Source organism: Macaca mulatta, chromosome 20 (assembly GCF_049350105.2).
Source record: "Macaca mulatta isolate MMU2019108-1 chromosome 20, T2T-MMU8v2.0, whole genome shotgun sequence".
Taxonomy (NCBI): domain Eukaryota; kingdom Metazoa; phylum Chordata; class Mammalia; order Primates; family Cercopithecidae; genus Macaca; species Macaca mulatta.
In genome coordinates this window covers 69,629,442-69,648,778 of record NC_133425.1, presented here as the reverse complement: position 1 = coordinate 69,648,778, position 19,337 = coordinate 69,629,442, and the positions used below count along the sequence as shown (strand labels likewise).

The window sequence follows — 19,337 nt, the reverse complement described above, 5'->3', positions numbered from 1 at the left end:
GTGTAGGTCCCTGTGGTCATTCTGTATCCATTGGATCAAGTTTTCAGTTCATTTTTTCTGCTCTCTCAGCCTCTTTTGCTTTCTCAGCTGCAAAATATTGGTACAATCGTTTTCTTTTTTTTTTTTTTTTTTTTGTGGAGATAAAATCTCACTCTGTCGCCCAGGCCGGAGTGCAGTGGCGCGATCTCAGCTCACTGCAACCTCCACCTCCTGGGGTACAAGCCTGAGTGCCCTCCTGAGTACCTGGGATTACAGGCACCCGCCACCACAGCAAGCTAATTTTTGTATTTTTAGTAGAGACAGGGTTTCACCATTTTGGCCAGGCACACTCCGGTTTTCTAACCATGCCTTGAGCCAAGAATTTGGACTCTGAGCTTGTCTTTTCATTTAAGCTGTGTGGCGCGGTTAACATGACTGCCTTGCCCAGGAGATACTGACTTCAGTGCAGTCTTTATCCTCTTCTATAGCAGGAGGCATTAGGTCCCCCAAAGCCTTGCCTTTGATGGGTACTTTGTTCCAGGGGACAATGGGATTAGCTGTCTTGCCAGGGCACGCCATGGGGCTGCTGGTGTCCTGTCCCTTAAAGCGGCTGGATTTTCACTGTCCTCTGGCCACTTTCCATCCTTCAGCTGCTCCTATTTCCTTCGGGGCTTCTTGCTCTGTCCAGGCCTGGTCCTATTTTTGTGAGAATATAGGTTATAGGTTCTTAGTTTTAGGCAACAGAAAATTCTGGCCACTCCAAGCAGAAAGGAGTTTGTCAGAGGTACTGGCTAGTTCCCAGGAGCTCTGAAAGGGTCAGAAAACCAAATCTGGAAGAGGCCATTGGGCAAAGCTGGCCAGATGAAGACCCCTGTGCTGGCACAGAAGCTACAGTTGGCACCCCCGAAGGGGGACAGAAGCTGCCACCTGTGAAAGCTGGATGTAGTCGCTGCCGCTTTCACCATCATTTGTTGAGATGATGCTTCTTCCTGTCTTCCACTTTAATTCAAAGTGAAGGCCAGGTGCGGCGGCTCACGCCTATAATCCCAGCACTTTGGGAGGCCAAGGCAAGAGGACCACTTGCGGACAGCAGTTTGAGACCAGCCTGGGCAACAGGGTGAGACCCCGTCTAGCCAAAAAATAAAAAAATAAAAAAAAAACCAGCTGGGCATGGTGGCATGTGCCTGTGTCCTAGCCTGTTGAGAGGCTAAAGTGGGAGAATCACTTGAGCCCAGGAGTTCAAGCCTACAGTGAGCTATGATCACACCACTACACTCCAGCCTGGGTGACGGAGTAAGACCTCTGTCTCTTAAAAACAAAACAGGCGGCCGGGCGCGGTGGCTCAAGCCTGTAATCCCAGCACTTTGGGAGGCCGAGGCGGGCGGATCACAAGGTCAGGAGATCGAGACCACAGTGAAACCCCGTCTCTACTAAAAATACAAAAAATTAGCCGGGCGAGGTGGCGGGCGCCTGTAGTCCCAGCTACTCGGGAGGCTGAGGCAGGAGAATGGCGGGAACCCGGGAGGCGGAGCTTGCAGTGAGCCGAGATCGCGCCACTGCACTCCAGCCTGGGCAACAGCGTGAGACTCTGTCTCAAAAAAAAAAAAAAAAAAAAAAAAACAGGCTGGGCATGGTGGCTCATGCCTGTAATCCTAGCACTTTGGGAGGCTGAGGCAGTAGGATCGCTTGAGCCTAGCCTGGCAACGTAGTGAAGCGTCAACTCTACAAAAAATACAAAATTTAGTGGGCATGGTGGCACGCCTGTAGTCCCAGCTACTCAGGAGGCTGAGGTGGGAGATTGTGCCACTGTACTCCAGCCTGGGTGACAGAGTGAGATCTCGTCTCAAAAAAGACAAAGGTGGGTGTATGGGTCTGATTGGAAGAGCTAAGTCAGTACCCAGGCCGAAGCCGCAAGGGAGGCCAGGGAAGGGAGGCAGCTAAAAGGCCATTTTCAGCTTCTTTCAGGTAAGGCAAGCTCTGTCTCAAAGTCTGGGGACACCTGTAACACAGGAAGGGTGTTCAGATGTGGGGTACCAGAATAATGGCTCACATCCACTGCAATAAGCCACCTTGGGCTGGGCGCGGTGGCTCATGCCTGTAATCCCAGCACTTTGGGAGGCCAAGGTGGGATCACCTGAGGTCAGGAATTCAAGACCAGCCTGCACTCCAAGACCACCATTGCACTCCTGCTTGGATGACAGTGAGACGCCTCAAAAAACAAAACAAAACAAAACAAAAACGGCCGGGCGCAGTGGTTCACGCCTGTAATCCCAGCACTTTGGGAGGCCGAGGTGGGTGGATCACCTGAGGTCAGGAGGTTGAAACCAGCCTGACCAATGTGATGAAACCCCATCTCTACTAAAAATACAAAAACTAGCCAGGTGTGGTGGCATGCACCTGTAATCCCAGCTACTCGGGAGGCTGAGACAGGAGAATTCCTTGAACAAGGAGGCAGAGGTTGCAGTGAGCTGAGAGGGCGCCATTGCACTCCAGCCTGGACAACAAGAGTGAAACTCCGTCTCAGGAAAAAAAAAAAAAAAAAAAAAAAAAAGCCACCTGATCTGGGACTCAGCCTACTGTGCTGGCTTCGTCAGCCCCGTGTTCTGACCAGGGCCTCACCATTGCATTCCGTGCAGGGTGAAGTGAGTAGAGAGCGGCCTGGTGTGAAGGCAGCAGGGCCTGGAGCTGGCAGGACCAGGCCCTGCCTGCATCTGGGTGCCCTGAGTATCTGTGATGTCATCTAACTTGGAACAGGGTATTGGTCAAGGGGCAGGGGAGTGAGATCTCATTGCTTTCTCAAGTTCTCCATGCAGTCCCGGACACATCTGTTAACCGTTCTGTAAGACGCAGGTATTAATAGCACCTGCTTTGTGAGAGGATTGTGAGGATTAAAAGAGAAGACAAGGTTGGGCACCGTGGCTCATGCCTGTAATCCCAACGCTTTGGGAGGCCGAGGTGGGTGGATCACCTGAGGTCCGGAGTTCAAGATCAGCCTGGCCAATATGATGAAAGCCAGTCTTGACTAAAAATAACTTCTTTGCCCAGTTACCTTCTTTTTGGGGGTGGGGGTGGGGAGACAGCTCCTCACTCTGTCACCTAGGCTGGAGTTTAATGGTGTGATCACAGCACCCTCAGACTCCTGGGCTCAAGCAATCCGCCTACCTCATTCTTCCAAAGAGCTGGGATTACAGGCACGAGCCACTGTGCCTGGCCCAGTTTCTTTATTCTTTCTTTTTCTTTTTTTCTTTCTTTTCTTTTTTTTTTTTTTCTTGAGAGAGTTTCACTCTTGTTACCCAGGCTAGAATGCAATGGTGCAATCTCAGCTCACCACAACCTCCACCTCCCAGGTTCAAGTGATTCCCCTGCCTCAGCCTCCCGAGTAGCTGGGATTACAGGCATGTGCCACCATGCCCGGCTAATTTTTGTATTTTTAGTAGAGTCGGGGTTTCTCCATGTTGGTCAGGTTGGTCTCGAACTCCCAACCTCAGGTGATCCACCTACCTCGGCCCCCCAAAGTGCTAGGATTACAGACGTGAGCCACCACGCCTGGACTCAATTTCTTCATTGTCCTTCCATCAATGTGGTGCCTTTTTTTTTTTTTTTTTTTTTTTGAGACCAGTCTTGCTCTGTTGCCCAGGTAGGAGTGCAGTGGTGCAATCTCGGCTCACTGCAACCTCCACCTCCCGGGTCCAAGCGATTCTACTACCTCACCTTCCTGAGTAGCTGGGATTACAGGTGTGCGCCACCACGCCCGACTAATTGTTTGCATTTTTAGTAGAGATGGAGTTTCACCGTGTTGGCCAGACTAATCTCAAACTTCTGACCTCAGGTGATCCACCTGCTTCGGCCTCCTAAAGTGCTGGGATTACAGGCTTGAGCCACCGCACCTGGCCGACCGCTGTTTCATTCTGCTTTCTTCACACCTGGCTACTGACCTCCCCTGTCCTGGTGTCATCTGTCATTCATGATGACCCTGCTCATTAGCTGCCCTACCCGTGCTCCACGCACTCAGCTGTGGCAATGCAGGAGGAACTCCACGTGGGGAGCTGTCTGAACCCGGAGTCCCGAGCAAGCATTGCCAGCCCGCTTCCAGGTGCTTGGCCCCATGATAGTTCATTCATTTATTCCCCAGACCCCTATTGAGCACCTGCCTCATGCCCAGCCCTGAGCAGACAGCAGTGAGCAGGTTCCCACCCTCACTCTCTGGTGTAGAGCTGTCTTCTCCAGTGGAGAATGCTGAGAGAGGGGCCCAAAACCAATGGTACCTCCACCAGGTGATCTGGCCGCGCGCGGGAAGCACAGGGGTGGCCCACCTGACTTCCCAGCACGCCCTGAATCAGCTTCAGCTGACTCTTGTCTTCAAACAGATGCAGCATTTTTTCTTTTTCTTTTCTTTTTCCTTTTTCTGTCTTTTTTCTTTTTCTTTCCTTTTTTCTTTTTTTTCTTTCTCATTCTTTTTCTTTTTTCTTTTTCTTTTTTTCTTTCTCTTTTCTATCTCTGATTTCCCCACTATCTCTCTCCCCCTCTTCTTCCTCTGTCTCTCAGACAGGTTCTCACTCTGTCACTCAGGCTGGACTGCAGTGAAGTGACCTCAGCTCACTTCAGACTCAACCTCTGGAGCTCAAGTGATTCTCCTGCTTCAGCCTCCTGAGTAGCTGGGACTACAGAGGCACATCACCACACCTGGCTATTTTTTATATTTTTAGTAGAGATGGGATTTTGCCATATTGCTCAGGCTGTTCTCAAACTCCTGGGCTCAAGCAATCTGCCTGTCTCAGCCTCCCACTGTGCTGGGATTACAGGCGAGAGCCACTGTGCCCGGCCCTATACATCTTTGATGTAGGTGAAAAAAGTGCATGAAATAAAAATTGCCTGGTAAGTGGGAACAGCCCAAGGCTGCCCCTGAAGCAGGCTGTTGTGGTCCTGGCTGGGCCTCTCCACACACCATTCATTCATTCTTTTTTTTGAGACAGAATCTCATTCTGTTTAGGCTGGAGTACAGTGGCGTGATCTTGGCTCACTGCAACCTCTGCCTCCTGGGTTCAAGTGATTCTCCTGCCTCAGCCTCCTGACTATCTGGGATTATAGGCACGTGCCACCACACCTAGCTAATTTTTTTACTTTAGTAGAGATGGGGTTTTACCATGTTGGCCAGGCTGGTCTTGAACTCCTGACCTCAAATGACCCACCCACTTGGGCCTCCCAAAGTGCTGGGATTACAGGTGTGAGCCACCGTGCCCGGCCCACACACCATTTCTATATGCTTTGAACCTGAACACAGTGCCTGCTGTGTGACTTCTGTTCCCAGCACAGTTGCGGATGTTTGTTTCAGGCTACATGAAGGTTTGGGTTTCGCTGCTGGCTAGACATTGACAGACTTAAAGAAACAGTGCTGGGGGAGAGTGTGGGTGAGTACTAGGGTATTGGAAAGATTCCATGCCTAGGAAACAAGCGTGGATTGATTACATCCCCACTTCTGGCCTTGTGCAAGTTAACTTTGTCTCCCTGGGCCTCTGTTGACTCATCTGAGAAATGGGGTGAAGATATGCGCTCTTCTTAGGTCACAGGGTTCCTCTACAAAATGTGAAAGGACTTTGGAAAGTATCGTCCGGTGTGCAGATTTCTCCGAGAAGCGCTGCTGCTGTTTATCCTGAGACTGGAGAAGGGGGAAGATGTGACTTTCAGGGTGGGCCAGGTGTTGGAGGAGACAGAAAGGACAATCTCGGGCCGGTAGCGGTGGCTCATGCCTGTAATCCCAGCACTTTGGGAGGCCGAGGTGGCTGGATCACTTGAGGTCAGGAGTTTGAGACCAACCTGGATAACGTAGTTAAACCCCATCTACTAAAAATAGAAAAATTAGCCAGGTGTGGTGGTGCATGCCTGTAGTCTCAGCTACCCGGGAGGCTGAGGCAGAAGAATCCTTGAACCCAGGAGGTGGAGGCTGCTGTGAGACAAGATTGTGCCACTGCACCCTAGCCTCAGCAACAGAGTGAAACTGTCTCAAAAAACAGGCCAGGCGTGGTGGCTCATGCCTGTAATCCCAGCACTTTGGGAGGCTGAGGTGGGCGGATCACGAGGTCAGGAGATGGAGACCATCCTGCCTAACACGGTGAAACCCCGTCTCTACTAAAAAATAGAAAAAACTAGCCGGGCGTGGTGGCGGGTGCCTGTAGTCCCAGCTACTCGGGAGGTTGAGGCAGGAGAATGGCGTGAACCCGGGAGGCGGAGCTTGCAGTGAGCCGAGATCGCTCCACTGCACTCCAGCCTGGGCGACAGAGCAAGACTCTGTCTCCAAAAACAAAACAAAAAACAAAGATAATCTCAGATGTGGTGCAGTTCACAGCCTGGAGCTCTCCGTGGGATTAGGCTGAGGGCTGCATTGAACTGAAATCTTCAGGGGTTCGGTGCTGGGGTAGCTGTCCCTGAGAAGCAGAGCAGCTGAGAGGTGGAGCTTCCTCCAGGAAGTACTCACTTGCTCCTTGTTGATTTCATGGGGTCCCAGCTTTCAGGAGGAAAGTAAAGATGAAAAGCCCTCGCTTTGGCATCTTAGAGGACTTCTGGGTGAGAGCTAGGAGGGGGAGGGCATCTGGACTCATTGCCCTCCCAGTCCTGGAGTCCGATTTTCCTGTTCTGTCTGGTTTTGAAGGTGCAGGCTGTGGAGCCAAAGCAGTGCTGCTCCTGCCAGTTCCTCCCTCGCCCTCTGCTTCCCCGGCCTTGCACAGGGACAGGGAGATCCAAAGAGCGGCTCTGTCCATTCTCTCTCAGCCTGGGAGGGAAGACGGAGATGGCCTGGTGGCACAGATGGTTCCGCAAACAGTTCAGTATGTGCCAAAGGAGGGCCTGTGAGGCCCCAGGTCAGGAGAGGGTGTCTGTCCTGCCAGTGAAGGCCGGGGCTGAGCTGCTTCCTGCCAGCGTCCAGTTTTGCTCAGAGCACCCAGAATGCCATCTTGGAGGGAGGCGGCAGGGGCTGCCGCAGAACCCTGGGGCTGTGTCTCCTGCCTCCAGGTCTGGCCACAGCTGCAAAGAGCAGGTGGCAGGAGGAGGACTCTGGAGGACTCTCTCCCTGTGTTGGCCCTGCAGCCCCATGTCCCCTTCTCTGCTTCTTGGGAGCAGGAGGCCTGCGACCCCTGTCCTGAGCCCTCAAAAGGAAAAGCTATTGTAGGGATGATGAGAGGGAATCGGGTCCTGTGGCACTTGGAGGAACAGTTGCTGAGCTCCACATGCAACAGCCAGTTCCAGGGCCGATGTCGCAAAGGTGGCTTAGATGCCATCGCTAACTGGCCATCGAAGTTCCCAGTCTGGCAGGTAGGGCTCAAGTGCTGGGGCCACAGCAGAGACAAGGCCAAGCAGCCTGATTCTTGGGGGTGGAGGTTAAGGAGCAGCGTGTGGACTTGGCTTTCTATAGGGTCAGGCTGCAGCGCGGCATCCTGAGGAGTGTGGCTGCCCACAGGCGGTCGCCCAGCCCAGCCTCGGCCAAGGCAGACAGAGCCCGGGCTGGGAAGCGGGAGATCCCACTGCTTGGGGAGTCACCTTTTCCTCTGCACAGTGGGAACACCAGAAACAGTGGACAAGCTCAGCGAAGAGCTCTCCAGCCCGCCCCGAGGTTTCCTTCCTCCTGACTTTGTCACCTCACTGGGAGAATATACCCCTTTATCTGAAACAAGCTTGCTGGAGGGGAGCCCAACATACCAGGTGGAAGGGAAAGATAGAGGCTGTAAGGTTCCTCTGGGCCTGTCCGCAGCCTCTTCCACCTGGCTGCCCTTTGTTCAGAGTGAAGACTGCAGTTCCCAAGACATAAGCACCGCAGCCTTCAGAGCCTGAAGCATCCTTCCAGGTCAGCCACTTTGGGCAACTGGTGAGCAAGGCGGGTGTGTAGGGCCAGCTACATCATTTGCGGGGCCTGGTACAGAATGAAAATGTGAGGCCCGGCCGGGCGCGGTGGCTCAAGCCTATAATCCCAGCACTTTGGGAGGCCGAGACGGGCAGATCACGAGGTCAGGAGATCGAGACCATCCTGGCTAACACAATGAAACCCCGTCTCCACTAAAAATACAAAAAAATTAGCCGGGCGTGGTGGCGGCGCCTGTAGTCCCAGCTACTCGGGAGGCTGAGGCAGGAGAATGGCGTGAACCCGGGAGGCGGAGCTTGCAGTGAGCCGAGATCGCGCCACTGCACTCCAGCCTGGGCGACAGAGCGAGACTCCGCCTCAAAAAAAAAAAAAAAAGAAAAAAGAAAATGTGAGGCCCTTATTCAAATATTCAAAAGTTACTAAGAATTATTATTTTTTTTTTTTGTGGAGGCAGAGTCTCTGTCACCCAGGCTGGAGTGCAGTGGCACAATCTCTGCTCACTGCAACCTCTGCCTCCCAGGTTCAAGTGATTCTCCTGCCTCAGCCTCCCAAGTAGCTAGGATTCCAGGTGCCTGCCACCACGTCTGGCTAATTTTTGTATTTTTAGTAGAGACAGGGTTTCTCCAGCAGGCTGATCTCGAACTCCTGACCTCAGGTGATCCACCTGCCTCGGCCTTCCAAAGTGGTAGGATTATAGGCATGTGCTTAAGATTTCAAGATGAGGACAGTAGGGTGTAAATGAAGTGCAGGGTCCTTCCAAGTGGGCCCGTCTGGGTGTGACTGCATTTGGGAATAAGGGGATGGGGTCCTGCCTGTTCCTGCAGTCACAGCATACCTCGGGTCCTGGGGCAGAGGAGCCTGGATTCCAGCCCTGGGTGCCCAGCGGTCCTGGCTCACGGACAGAGGAGCCTGGATTCCCGCCCTCGGTGCCCAGCGGTCCTGGCTCACGGACAGAGGAGCCTGGATTCCCGCCCTCGGTGCCCAGCGGTCCTGGCTCACGGTCAGAGGAGCCTGGATTCCCGCCCTCGGTGCCCAGCGGTCCTGGCTCATGGTCAGAGGAGCCTGGATTCCGGCCCTCGGTGCACAGTGGTCCTGGCTCACGGACGCCCCTGGTTCAGCAGCCAGGGGGTTCCTCACTCCGCCCCACATGTGATTCTAAACATTGCTGCAGAGACTCCTTCCCCGTATCGTTCAAGGGACTCTGCCAGCTCCAATGGCCAGCCAGCTGCCTTCAGGTCACCAAAGAATCCGGGGCTGGTCTGAGACCAGGTGTACCCCCAGACTCTATCTCTGTCCAGATCATGAGAGGGAGTCCAGGGTCCCCTGCCTCCCCCAGTTTGGCTTCACTGCACAGCTGGAACTCAGCCAGGCCTGTTCCAGGAAGCAGGGCTGTGAGTGTGACCTGTCCAGGTCCTTGGCATTTTGAACAAAGAATTGAACAAAAAACCCACAAAGTAACATAGGAAAGAAACACGGGAAGGAAGCAGTGAAAGCAGAAATTTATGAAACAAATAAAGCACTCTGCAGGGTGGGAGTAGGCCTGAGCAAGCAGCTCCAGAGCCTGGTTACAAAGTTTCCTGAGTTTTATTTTATTTTATTTATTTTTTATTTATTTTATTTTTTAATTTATTTTATTTTTTATTTTATTTTATTTTTATTTATTTTATTTTTTAATTTTATTTATTTTGTTTTATTTATTTATTTATATTTTCGAGACGGAGTCTTGCTCTGTCGCCCAGGCTGGAGTGCAGTGGCCGGATCTCAGCTCACTGCAAGCTCCGCCTCCCGGGTTTACGCCGTTCTCCTGCCTCAGCCTCCCGAGTAGCTGGGATTACAGACAAACACCACCACACCCGGCTAATTTTTGTATTTTTTTTTTTGTAGAGATGTGGTTTCACCATGTTGGACAGGCTGGTCTTGAACTCCTGACCTTGTTATCGGCCCACCTCAGCCTCCCAAAGTGGTGGGATTACAGGTGCGAGCCATGGCACCCGGCCACCTGGGTTTTAAGTACTCCTTTTGAGGTTCTATTGGCTACCCCTTATCTGGATGAAGGATTTGGTCTGTGGCTCACAGAAAGGTAATGTGAACTGGCGCCGTATGCAGATGAAGGGATGGCCCATGCTTGGCCTGCGGCTCATCCAGGACACTCTCCCTTCCCGTCTGAGATGCAGTGGAGGTAGGAGGGGACGGGGAGGGAAGCCTTTGATCCTTTGCTGCTTGGGCATGTGGAGATGGGGTTTTCCCTTTTGATTTAACTTTTGGAAGTTGGTGTTAATCGTTTTCCCTTTGATTGAACTTTAGGAGATGGATTGGATTTAAATTCCCTGCCCCCAGACCTTGCTGTTTTCCCTTGATTCAGCTTTAGGAAGTCAGCATGGATTGGCCTTAAATTCCCTGCCTCCAGACCCTGTTCTCCTGCCTCAGCCCCGCACATGTGACTGGAAGCCTCCATCTGCCCTTCTAGATGCAGATGGGGCCTTTCAAGCAGTGACGCAGGATTTTTCTTGGTAACCTGGCAGCCGGAGACCTCCGACCAGTGACGCTCTTGCCCCAGGCCTTGTGTAGGCCTGGGGATGTTGTAGGAGATACCCTGTCCATTTGGCCCACTGGGCCACGCCTGGTCTGCTGTCTGGAGAGGATCTCTTGGCCACCGTAACTGTCCAGTACCTGGTGGGAGGGGGTGTGTGAGTAAGCGAGTGTGGGGTCCAGCTGGCAATTCCAAGTGCTGGCACAGAAACGGGTTTTGTGTGGTGCTTGTGGCTAGAGCCACAGGAGTGTCACAAGCCACTTCCACAGTGGACTCTGGCATCCAGACGAGGGCAACGTGATGGTGTCCAGGCAGGGGTGTCCATGACCCCACAGCACCAGAGGGTGTTATAGCTAGTTAGCTTTTTCTTTTTTGAGAGAGTTTTGCTCTTGTTGCCCAGGCTGTGGTGCAATGGCGTGCGATCTTGGCTCACTGCAGCCTCCGCCTCCCAGGTTTAAGTGATTCTTGTGCCTCAGCCTCCCAAGTAGCTGGGATTACAGGTGCCTGCTACTATGCCCAGCTAATTTTTGTATTTTCAGTAGAGACGGGGTTTCACCACATTAGCCAGGCTGATCTCAAACTCCTGACCTCGGGTGATCTGTCCTCCTTGGCCTCCCAAAGTGCTGGGATTACAGGCATGAGCCACTGGGTCTGGCCAGCTAATTAGCTCTTTTAGTCCCACTGTCCACAGCCTGACAGACAGCAGCATGTTAACAGCTCTGCCAGCCCCTTACCCTGCTCTGGCCCTTGACTCTGGAGCTGGTTCTGCCCTGCTGCTGCTTCTGTCATGTGGGTGGCTGCCCTCAGCTGGTGGAGGACAGGGCCATGATGTTACAGCCTTCCCTGTACCCATATTTGGTGGGTCCTGAGTTCTTGTGCCATGTCCAAGAAGAACGAGGTCACACTGACAAAGAGTGAGGAAGGCAGAGAAGAATATTACTGAGCAACAAAACAGCTCTCAGCAGAGAGGGGATGCGAGGGTGGTCAACCACCTGAAGTCTGGTGGTTTCTATCATTGTGGCTGGCTCTGGAGTTTTTAGGGGCACAGAATGAGGAGGGGCAGGCCATAGGTAGCATTGGAAAAGGTAACCTTTGATTGGTTAAAAAGCATTATTCAGAAAGAACCAATCAGGAAAGAGTGGACAAACAGGAATAGAAGTTCTCCGATGCTGGATTTCAGGCTTTTTTTTGCTTCATGGTGAGGTTTCACTGGGGGCTCACCCTGTCTGCCTAGGATCTGTCTCCTGTCACTATCAGCAGCAGCACATACAGCCAGTGTCATCAAAACAGCAACTGTGGGACAATGGCCCTTGAGCCCTGCTTTGTGCTTCCTATGGCCCAAGGCCACAGGATGGATGCAGGGTGTAGGACTCCTTTGTTTTTAGTTTTTATTTTTATCTACCCACGTACATGCTGATAGAACTCCTTTGTATTCTTTAAAATGCCTCCTGGCCGGGCACGGTGGTTCATGCCTGTAATCCCAGCACTTTGGGAGGCCGAGGTGGGCAGATGACGAGGTCAGGAGATCGAGACCATCCTGGCTAACATGGTGAAACCCCGTCTCTACTAAAAATGCAAAAAATTAGCCGGGCGTGGTGGCGGGCGCCTGTAGTCCCAGCTACTTGGGAGGCTGAGGCAGGAGAATGGCGTGAACTCGGGAGGCGGAGCTTGCAGTGAGCTGAGATCGCGCCACTGCACTCCAGCCTGGGCGACAGAGCTAGACTGTCTCAAAAAATAAAATGCCTCCTGCTGGCCAGGCGTGGTGGCTCACGGCTGTAATCCCAGCACTTTGGGAGGCCGAGATGGGCGGATCACAAGGTCAGGAGATCGAGACTACCCTGGTTAACACGGTGAAACCCCATCTGTACTAAAAAATACAAAAAATGAGCCGGGTGTGGTGGCGGGCGCCTGTAGTCTCAGCTAGTCGGGAGGCTGAGGCAGGAGAATGGTGTGAACCCGGGAGGCAGAGCTTGCAGTGAGACGAGATCACGCCACTGTACTCCAGCCTGGGCGACACAGCAAGACTCCGTCTCAAAAAAAAAAAAAAGCCTCCTGCTAACACTTAGCTGGCCGGTTTTGTTGGCAACTATAATATTCCACCATAAATTTTTTTTTTTTTTTTTTGAGATGGAATTTTGCTCTTGTTTGCCCAGGCTAGAGTGCAATGGTGCAATCTTGGTTTGCTGCAACCTCCACCTCCCACATTCAAGTGGTTCTCCTGCCCCAGCCTCCCAAGTAGCTGGGATTACATGCCCAGCTAATTTTGTATTTTTAGTAGAGACAGGATTTCTCCATGTTAGGCTGGTCTCAAACTCCCAACCTCAAATGACCCACCTGCCTCAGCCTCCCAAAGTGCTAGAATTACAGATGTGAGCCACCACGCCTGGCCCATATTCCACCATAAATTTTTAAAGTGAATCTGGGTGTGCTGCCTAATGCCTATAATACCAGCACTTTGAGAAGCCGAGGCAGGAAGACTGCTTGAGGCCAGGAGTTCAAAACTAGTCTGGACAATATAGTAAGATCTCATCTCTACAGAGAAAAAAATAGCTGGGCATGATGGTGCGCACTTGTAGTCCCAGTTACAGGTGTGAAGCAGAGGCTGATGTTAGAGAATTGTTTGAGCCTGGAAGGTCAAGCTTGCAAAAAGCCATGATTGTGCCACTGCCCTCCAGCCTTGGTAACAGAGGGAGATTCTATCTTCAAAAAAAAAAGTGGGTGAGGTTTTTTTTTTTTTTCTTTGAGACAGAGCAGAGTGCGGACTACCAGACTAGACTAGAGTGCAGTGGCATGATCTCAGCTCATTGGAACTTCTGCCTCTTGGGTTCAAGCAAGTCTCCTGCCTCAGCCACCCAAGTAACTGGGACTACAGGCACACATCATTGTGCCTGGCTAATTTTTGTGTTTTTATAGAGACAGGGTTTCACCATGTTGGCCAGCCTGGTCTCAAGCTTCTGACCTCAAGTGATTCACCTGCCTTGGGTTCCCAAAGTGCTGGGGTTACAGGTGGGAGCCACCGCGCCTGGCCGCGGGGTCATTTAATTTGTGTTTCAAATCTGCCAAATTTAACAGGATTTCATAAAGCATTACTGACCTTTTTTAAGCTGGGGTCTCACCCTGTTGCACAGACTGGAGTGCGGCGGTACAGCTGCTGCTCATTGCAGCCTTGAGCTTCACTCTGTTGCACAGACTGGAGTGCGGTGGTACAATTGCTGCTCATTGCAGCCTTGAGCTCCTGGGCTCATGTGGTCCTCCCACCCCAGCCTCTCAGATACCTACATGCATGATACCTACCACGCCTGGCTAATTTTTGTCTTTTTTTGTTTGCTTGTTTTTAATAGAGATGAGCGTCTGTCTATGTTGCCCAGACTTGTCTTGAACTTCTGGGCTTAAGTGATCCTCCTGCTTCGGCCTCCCAAAGTGCTGGGATTACAGGCATGAGCCACCATGACAGGCCTTACTGGCCTCTCGAACCTGCCAACAATCAGGGCCGCCTCTGCCAGGAGCACTTTCATCTGAGTTCAGTCCAGAAGGAATGCCCAGTGTGGCTGCTGCATCTTGTTGTGGGCACCTTGAGTTTCTGTGATGCTTCTCTTTTGACTTCAAGGTAAATAATCTGGGTCTTGGGTCTGGGAGGTTACCTGTCTGAGGGCAATGATTTGATGAACTTTAAATTCTTTTTAAAAAATTTTATGGGCCGGGCGCGGTGGCTCAAGCCTGTAATCCCAGCACTTTGGGAGGCCGAGGCGGGCGGAAGGTCAGGAGATCGAGACCACAGTGAAACCCCGTCTCTACTAAAAATACAAAAAAAAAATTAGCCAGGCGCGGTGGCGGGCGCCTGTAGTCCCAGCTACTCAGGAGGCTGAGGCAGGAGAATGGCGGGAACCCGGTAGGCGGAGCTTGCAGTGAGCCGAGATCGCGCCACTGCACTCCAGCCTGGGCAACAGCGTGAGACTCCGTCTCAAAAAAAAAAAAAAATTTTATGGGTGGGCGCAGTAGCTCATGCCTGTAATCCCAGCACTTTGGGAGGCCTAGGCGGGTGGATCACCTGAGGTCAGGAGTTTGAGACCAGCCTGGCCAACATGGTGAAACTCCATCTCTACTAAAAATACAAAAATTAGCCAGGTGTGGTGGCACACACCTGTAATCCCAGCTACTTGGGAGGCCGAGGCAGGAGAATCACTTGAACTTAGGAGGTCGAGGTTGCAGTGAGCCGAGATCATGCCATTGCACTCCAGCCCAGACAACAAGAGTGAAACTCCATCTCAGGGGGAGAAAAAAAAAAACCTTTATATAATTTTTTTTCTTTTTATACAGAGATGGAGATCTCACTATGCTGGCCAGGTTGGTCTTGAACTCCTGGCCTCAAGCAATCCTCTCACCTTGGCGTCCCAAAGTGCTGGGATTACAGGCATGACCCACTGCACCCGGCCTAATGTTCAACCTTTTTGTGAAAAGTAGGCTGTGCGCAGTGGCTCATGCCTGTATTCCCAACACTTTGGGAGACTGAAGCAGAAGGACCACTTGAGGCCAGGAATGCTAGACTAGCTTTGGCAATATAATGAAACCTCCATCTCTATTTAAATAATATAAAACAGAAAAATGAAGAAGTGGTGCTTTGCTTCTTCCTTGGAGCCTCGCTGGCCATGGTGGCAGTAGCCAGAGCCAGAGCTTAGCTTGGGCAGGTGTGGGACGGGGGCTGGCAGCGGGCTAGCAGTGGGCGGGCTGCAGGGCAGCGGCTCTCTGCCCTGGGCGGGCAGCAGAGGACATTTGAGAATTAGCCCGGACGAGGGCTGGGTATCTCCTCAGAGGACCCAAGGATCCCAGGCTTCCCCCTCCTGCCGTTGGACGGTAGCGCCCTAAATTCCAGGGCCTGGGTGTGGGGTTGATCAGACAGTTGGTTCGGGTCTGAAGGAAACAGTAGGGCACCCTTCCCTATCCTTGGTGCGGTTTGGTGTTGAAGCCATTTGTCTCTTTGTCTCGGGGAAACCTCTAGGATGACCCCTAAGGTCTGACCCCCGCTCTGGGTGGGGGGCCTGGGGCTGTGAGAGGCCAGGCTGCCTGTGGCCCGTGTGGGGAGGTGGCAGGGGGCGCATGCTTCGCTGCTTTGGAGGGAAGACCCAGGCAGAAGAAAGAGGGGAGCCCTGTGTGCTTTTGTAGCCCAGTCCCCCTGCACCCCGACCCCCATCCCCCCCATGCCCCTTCCCTTGCCTCTCACACCTGCCCCGCTCTCTTGCTGCCAGATCTAGACATGGCTCAAGATCCCAAGGCCGGCCCTGCCCAGCCAGGCCAGAAGAGGCAGCAGGGCACACGCGTTTTCTGGTGAGTCTGTCAGGATGGGCCGCTGGGGAGCGCGTTGGGGGCTGCCGGGGAGCGGGCTGGTGGCTGTCGAGCTTGTATGGGGCTCTGGGTTCCCCTGGGACAGAACAAGGACCCCAGAAGCCCCCCAAGTGTGCTACACACCCAGTGGCTCAGGGTGCTCAGGGCTTCCTCCCTGGGCCTTAGGTTTTCTCTGTCAACTGAGGAAGTTGACCCAGTGCATTCCAAAGCCCCTTCTAGCTGGTGCCACCAACTCCCCCATCCTGACCGAGGCAGGGCCCCTCCTTCTGCCTGGAGAAGCCTGGATCCCCCCAGGTGAGGGTCCCTAGGGGGTAGTGTCCGGGGGCGATTTCTGGGTCTTGACCTTTGGGAAGTAGCAAATGGGAACCTTTCTGGTTGACATTGTTCCCCTAACTTGGGAAACTTAAAGCAATTTTAAGGAAATCTTTTTTTTTTTTTTTTTTTTTTTGAGACAGGGTCTCGCTCTGTCACCCAGGCTGGAGTACAGTGGTGCAATCTCAGCTCACTGCAACCTCCTGCTGGGCTCAAGCAATCCTCCCACCTTAGCCTCCCAAGTAATTGGGATCACAGGCGCATGCCACCACGCCCGGCTAATTTTTGTTTTGTTTTGAGACAGAGTCTCACTCCATTGCCACTCAGCTCCAGGCGCAATCTCGGTTCATTGCAACCTCCGCCTCCCCGATTCAAGTGATTCTCCTATCTCAGCCTCCCGAGTAGCTGGGATTACAGAGGCACACCACCACAACTGGCGAATTTTTGTATTTTAGTGGAGATGGGGTTTCAGCATATTGGCTGGGCTGGTCTCAAGCTCCTGGCTTCAAGGGAGGCTCTCACCTTGGCACCCCAAAATGCTGGGATTAGGCTGGGTGCGGTGGCTCACACCTGTAATCCTAGCACTTTGGGAGATCTCTTGAGGTCAGGAGTTTGAGACCAGCCTGGCCAACATGGTAAAACCCCATCTCTACTAAAAATAGAAAAATTAGCCAGGCGTGGTGGTGGGTGCCTATGATCCCAGCTACTTAGGAGGCTGAGACGGGAGAATCGCTTGAACCCAGAGGCAGAGGTTGCAGTGAACCTAGATTGTGCCACTGCACTCCAGCCTGGGCAACAGAGTTGAGACTCCATCTTAATAATAATAATAAAGTGCTGGGAATTATAAGTGTGAGGCACCACATTCAGCCAGATAATGTTTGAACATGTTTGGAAAGGAGCTCACCAGCTTCTGTGAGCAAACCAGTCCTCTTCAGAGGCGTGGGTGTGAGCCGTGTTGGCCTGTGTCCACTCAGCTGGGCGTGTGTAACGGCCGCATGAGCTGATGTGTAATGGCTTGTGTGCATCCAGGTGGTGGCGGGGAGGTGGGAGGCAAGTGGAGGGGGGCTGCTGTTAGGGGCAGTGCTGGTGTCTATGCCGCGGCACCCACAGCTCCAGTTCCTTTTGGTCTTCCCCTCGTCTCCTCTCCCCGGAAGTGGGGTGGCAGAGCTGGGGTGTGGGCTGCTCTGAGGTGTCTCTGTACCTCCACATTGACCTCCAGAGAGATGAGGCCAAGCTGCTCCCTGCCAGCAGCAGCTGGGGTTGGTGCCACCCCGCAATGTGCCAGTGTGGGCGGCTTCTGCCCCGCTTTGGTTTTGGACTGTTGAGCAGATGTGTGCTCATGGGTCACGTGTCATGTTGTTTATTTGGTTTTGGAGACAGGATCTCAGTGTCACCCAGGCTGGAGTGCAGTGGTGCCATCATCGCTCACTGCAGCCCTGAACTCCTGGGCTCAGGTGACCCTCTGACCTCAGCCTCCCGGGTAACTGGGACTACAGGCACATGCCACCATGCCTGGCTAATTAAGTTTTTTTTTTTAAAACAGATGGGTGGGGTCTCACTGTGTTGCCCAGGCTGGTCTCGAACTCCTGGGCTCAAGTGATCCTCTTGCCTTGGCCTCACAAAGGGCTGGAAGCCATTTCACCCAACCCACATGCTTTTTTTTTTAACGTGGCTGTTTTTGAGGCTGTTCAATCTTTCATTGGATTTCATATTTTCCATCCACCTCCTTACCCAGCAGGCTTGGATCCAGTCATCCAGCCCCCGCTGGGGAGCTCCGGGGCAGGGTTGATGTAGGGCAACCCAGAGGCAATGTGGAGTGACGCCGCCTGCCCCACAGGGACTGAGAGCACATTCAGAGGGGCCTGGCATTCGAGACCTGGGGCAGAGCTGGGCATAGATGGCCTCCTTGAGACCTGATTGTCCCCAGGAGGCTCTAGAGAGGAGGGCCCAGTGTTCCCGCAGCAGTGCCGGCAGCAGTGGGTAGGGGCTGTGGTGGTGGCTCCTGCTCCCTTGGGATGGTCCCCAGAGGAGGAACCGCTCAGGGCTGGGGCCGTGGTGGGCAGTGAGCTGCTGAAGGGTCTCTCCCTGAGGGCTGCTCGAGTCCAGCCATGTGATTTGGGTCTCAAAATGGAATGTGTGGCCCACCGAGGTGGCTTATGACTGTGGTCTCAGCACTCCGGGAGGTTGAGGCGGCCGATCGCTTGAGCCCAGGGTTTAAGAAAATCCTGGGCAAGATAGTGAGACTGCCATCTCTACAAGACATAAAATAAAAATTTGCCAGGCGCAGTGGTTCACGCCTGTAATCCCAGCACTTTGGGAGGCTGAGGCGCGTGGATCATCTGAGGTCAGGAGTTCAAGACCAGCATGGCCAACATGGTGAAACCCCATCTCTACTAAAAATACAAAAATTAGCCGGGCGTGGTGGCAGGTGCCTGTAATTCCAGCTACTCAGGGAGGTTGAGGCATAATAATCGGTTGAACCCGGGAGGCAGAGGTTGCAGTGAGCCGAGATTGTGCCACTGTACTCCAGCTTGGGCGACAGAGCAAGACTCTCTCAAAAAAGAAAAGAAAAAGCAAAAGAAAAGATTAGCTGGGTGTGGTGATACATGCCTGTAGTCCCAGCTACTCAAGAGGCCGACGTGGGAGGATCACTTAAATCCAGGAGGTCAAGGTTGCAGTGAGCCGAGATCGTGCCACTGCCTGGGTGACAGAGCGAGACTCTGACACACACACAACACACACAAGGAATTTGGCAACATGGAGGGGAAGGCATAGTGGAAGGACTGCCCACCCAGCTCCCCGCCTCCTGCATCACAGCCCAGCCCTGAGGACACTTGAGGAGGTGGCTTGGCCTCTGCCCATAGAGCCATTCCGAAGGTGTGTTTAGTTTGTTGCTGTGGGATGTTCCCAGATTGCAGACTGTAGCCATTACAGGGAGCAGCTGCAGCCACTGCCCTCGTCCAACCAGGCCCTTCCCCTTGGGGAGAGAAGCACGAGGCTGCCCACCCACCTGGACACAGGCCCTGGCCTCAGTGCTGGCAAAGGCAGGCCAGGGCAGGGAGGTCCCGTGAGGAAGGACCCCCTGCCTGCAACAGGTGGCTGCAGATGGGCAGGTACCCGAACGCAGTCTCTCCCTGTTTATCTCAGCTTGGGCGGCAGTCAGCAGAATCCCCTTCCAGTGCATGGTTCCTCTGTGGCTACTCACAAAAATACACTTAGGCCGGGCACAGTGGCTCACGCCGTAATCCCAGCACTTTGGGAGGCTGAGGCTGGAGGATCATGTGAGCCCAGGTTTGAGACCAGCCTGGATAAGATAAGAGACCCGGT

The 19,337-nt window shown here is 53.1% G+C and overlaps 1 protein-coding gene across 7 annotated transcripts in view; it reads left to right on the top strand.

Moving 5' to 3' along the window:
- The window catches only part of LOC114674302 (uncharacterized), a 29,428-nt gene that overhangs the window by 4,037 nt on the left and 6,054 nt on the right, over nt 1-19,337 (top strand). For 2 of the 7 annotated variants that reach the window (XM_077984668.1, XM_077984666.1), the window contains exons 2-4: nt 9,713-10,007; nt 13,700-13,965; nt 15,602-15,680. In XM_077984668.1, coding sequence (XP_077840794.1) covers nt 15,610-15,680 — 71 coding nt within the window. In that variant the 5' untranslated portion in view covers nt 9,713-10,007; nt 13,700-13,965; nt 15,602-15,609. Of the gene's footprint in view, nt 1-9,712; nt 10,008-13,699; nt 13,966-15,130; nt 15,210-15,237; nt 15,368-15,601; nt 15,681-19,337 lie in introns of those variants that run through there. The other 5 variants (XM_028840715.2, XM_077984665.1, XM_077984669.1 and 2 more) reach the window with 5 other exon arrangements.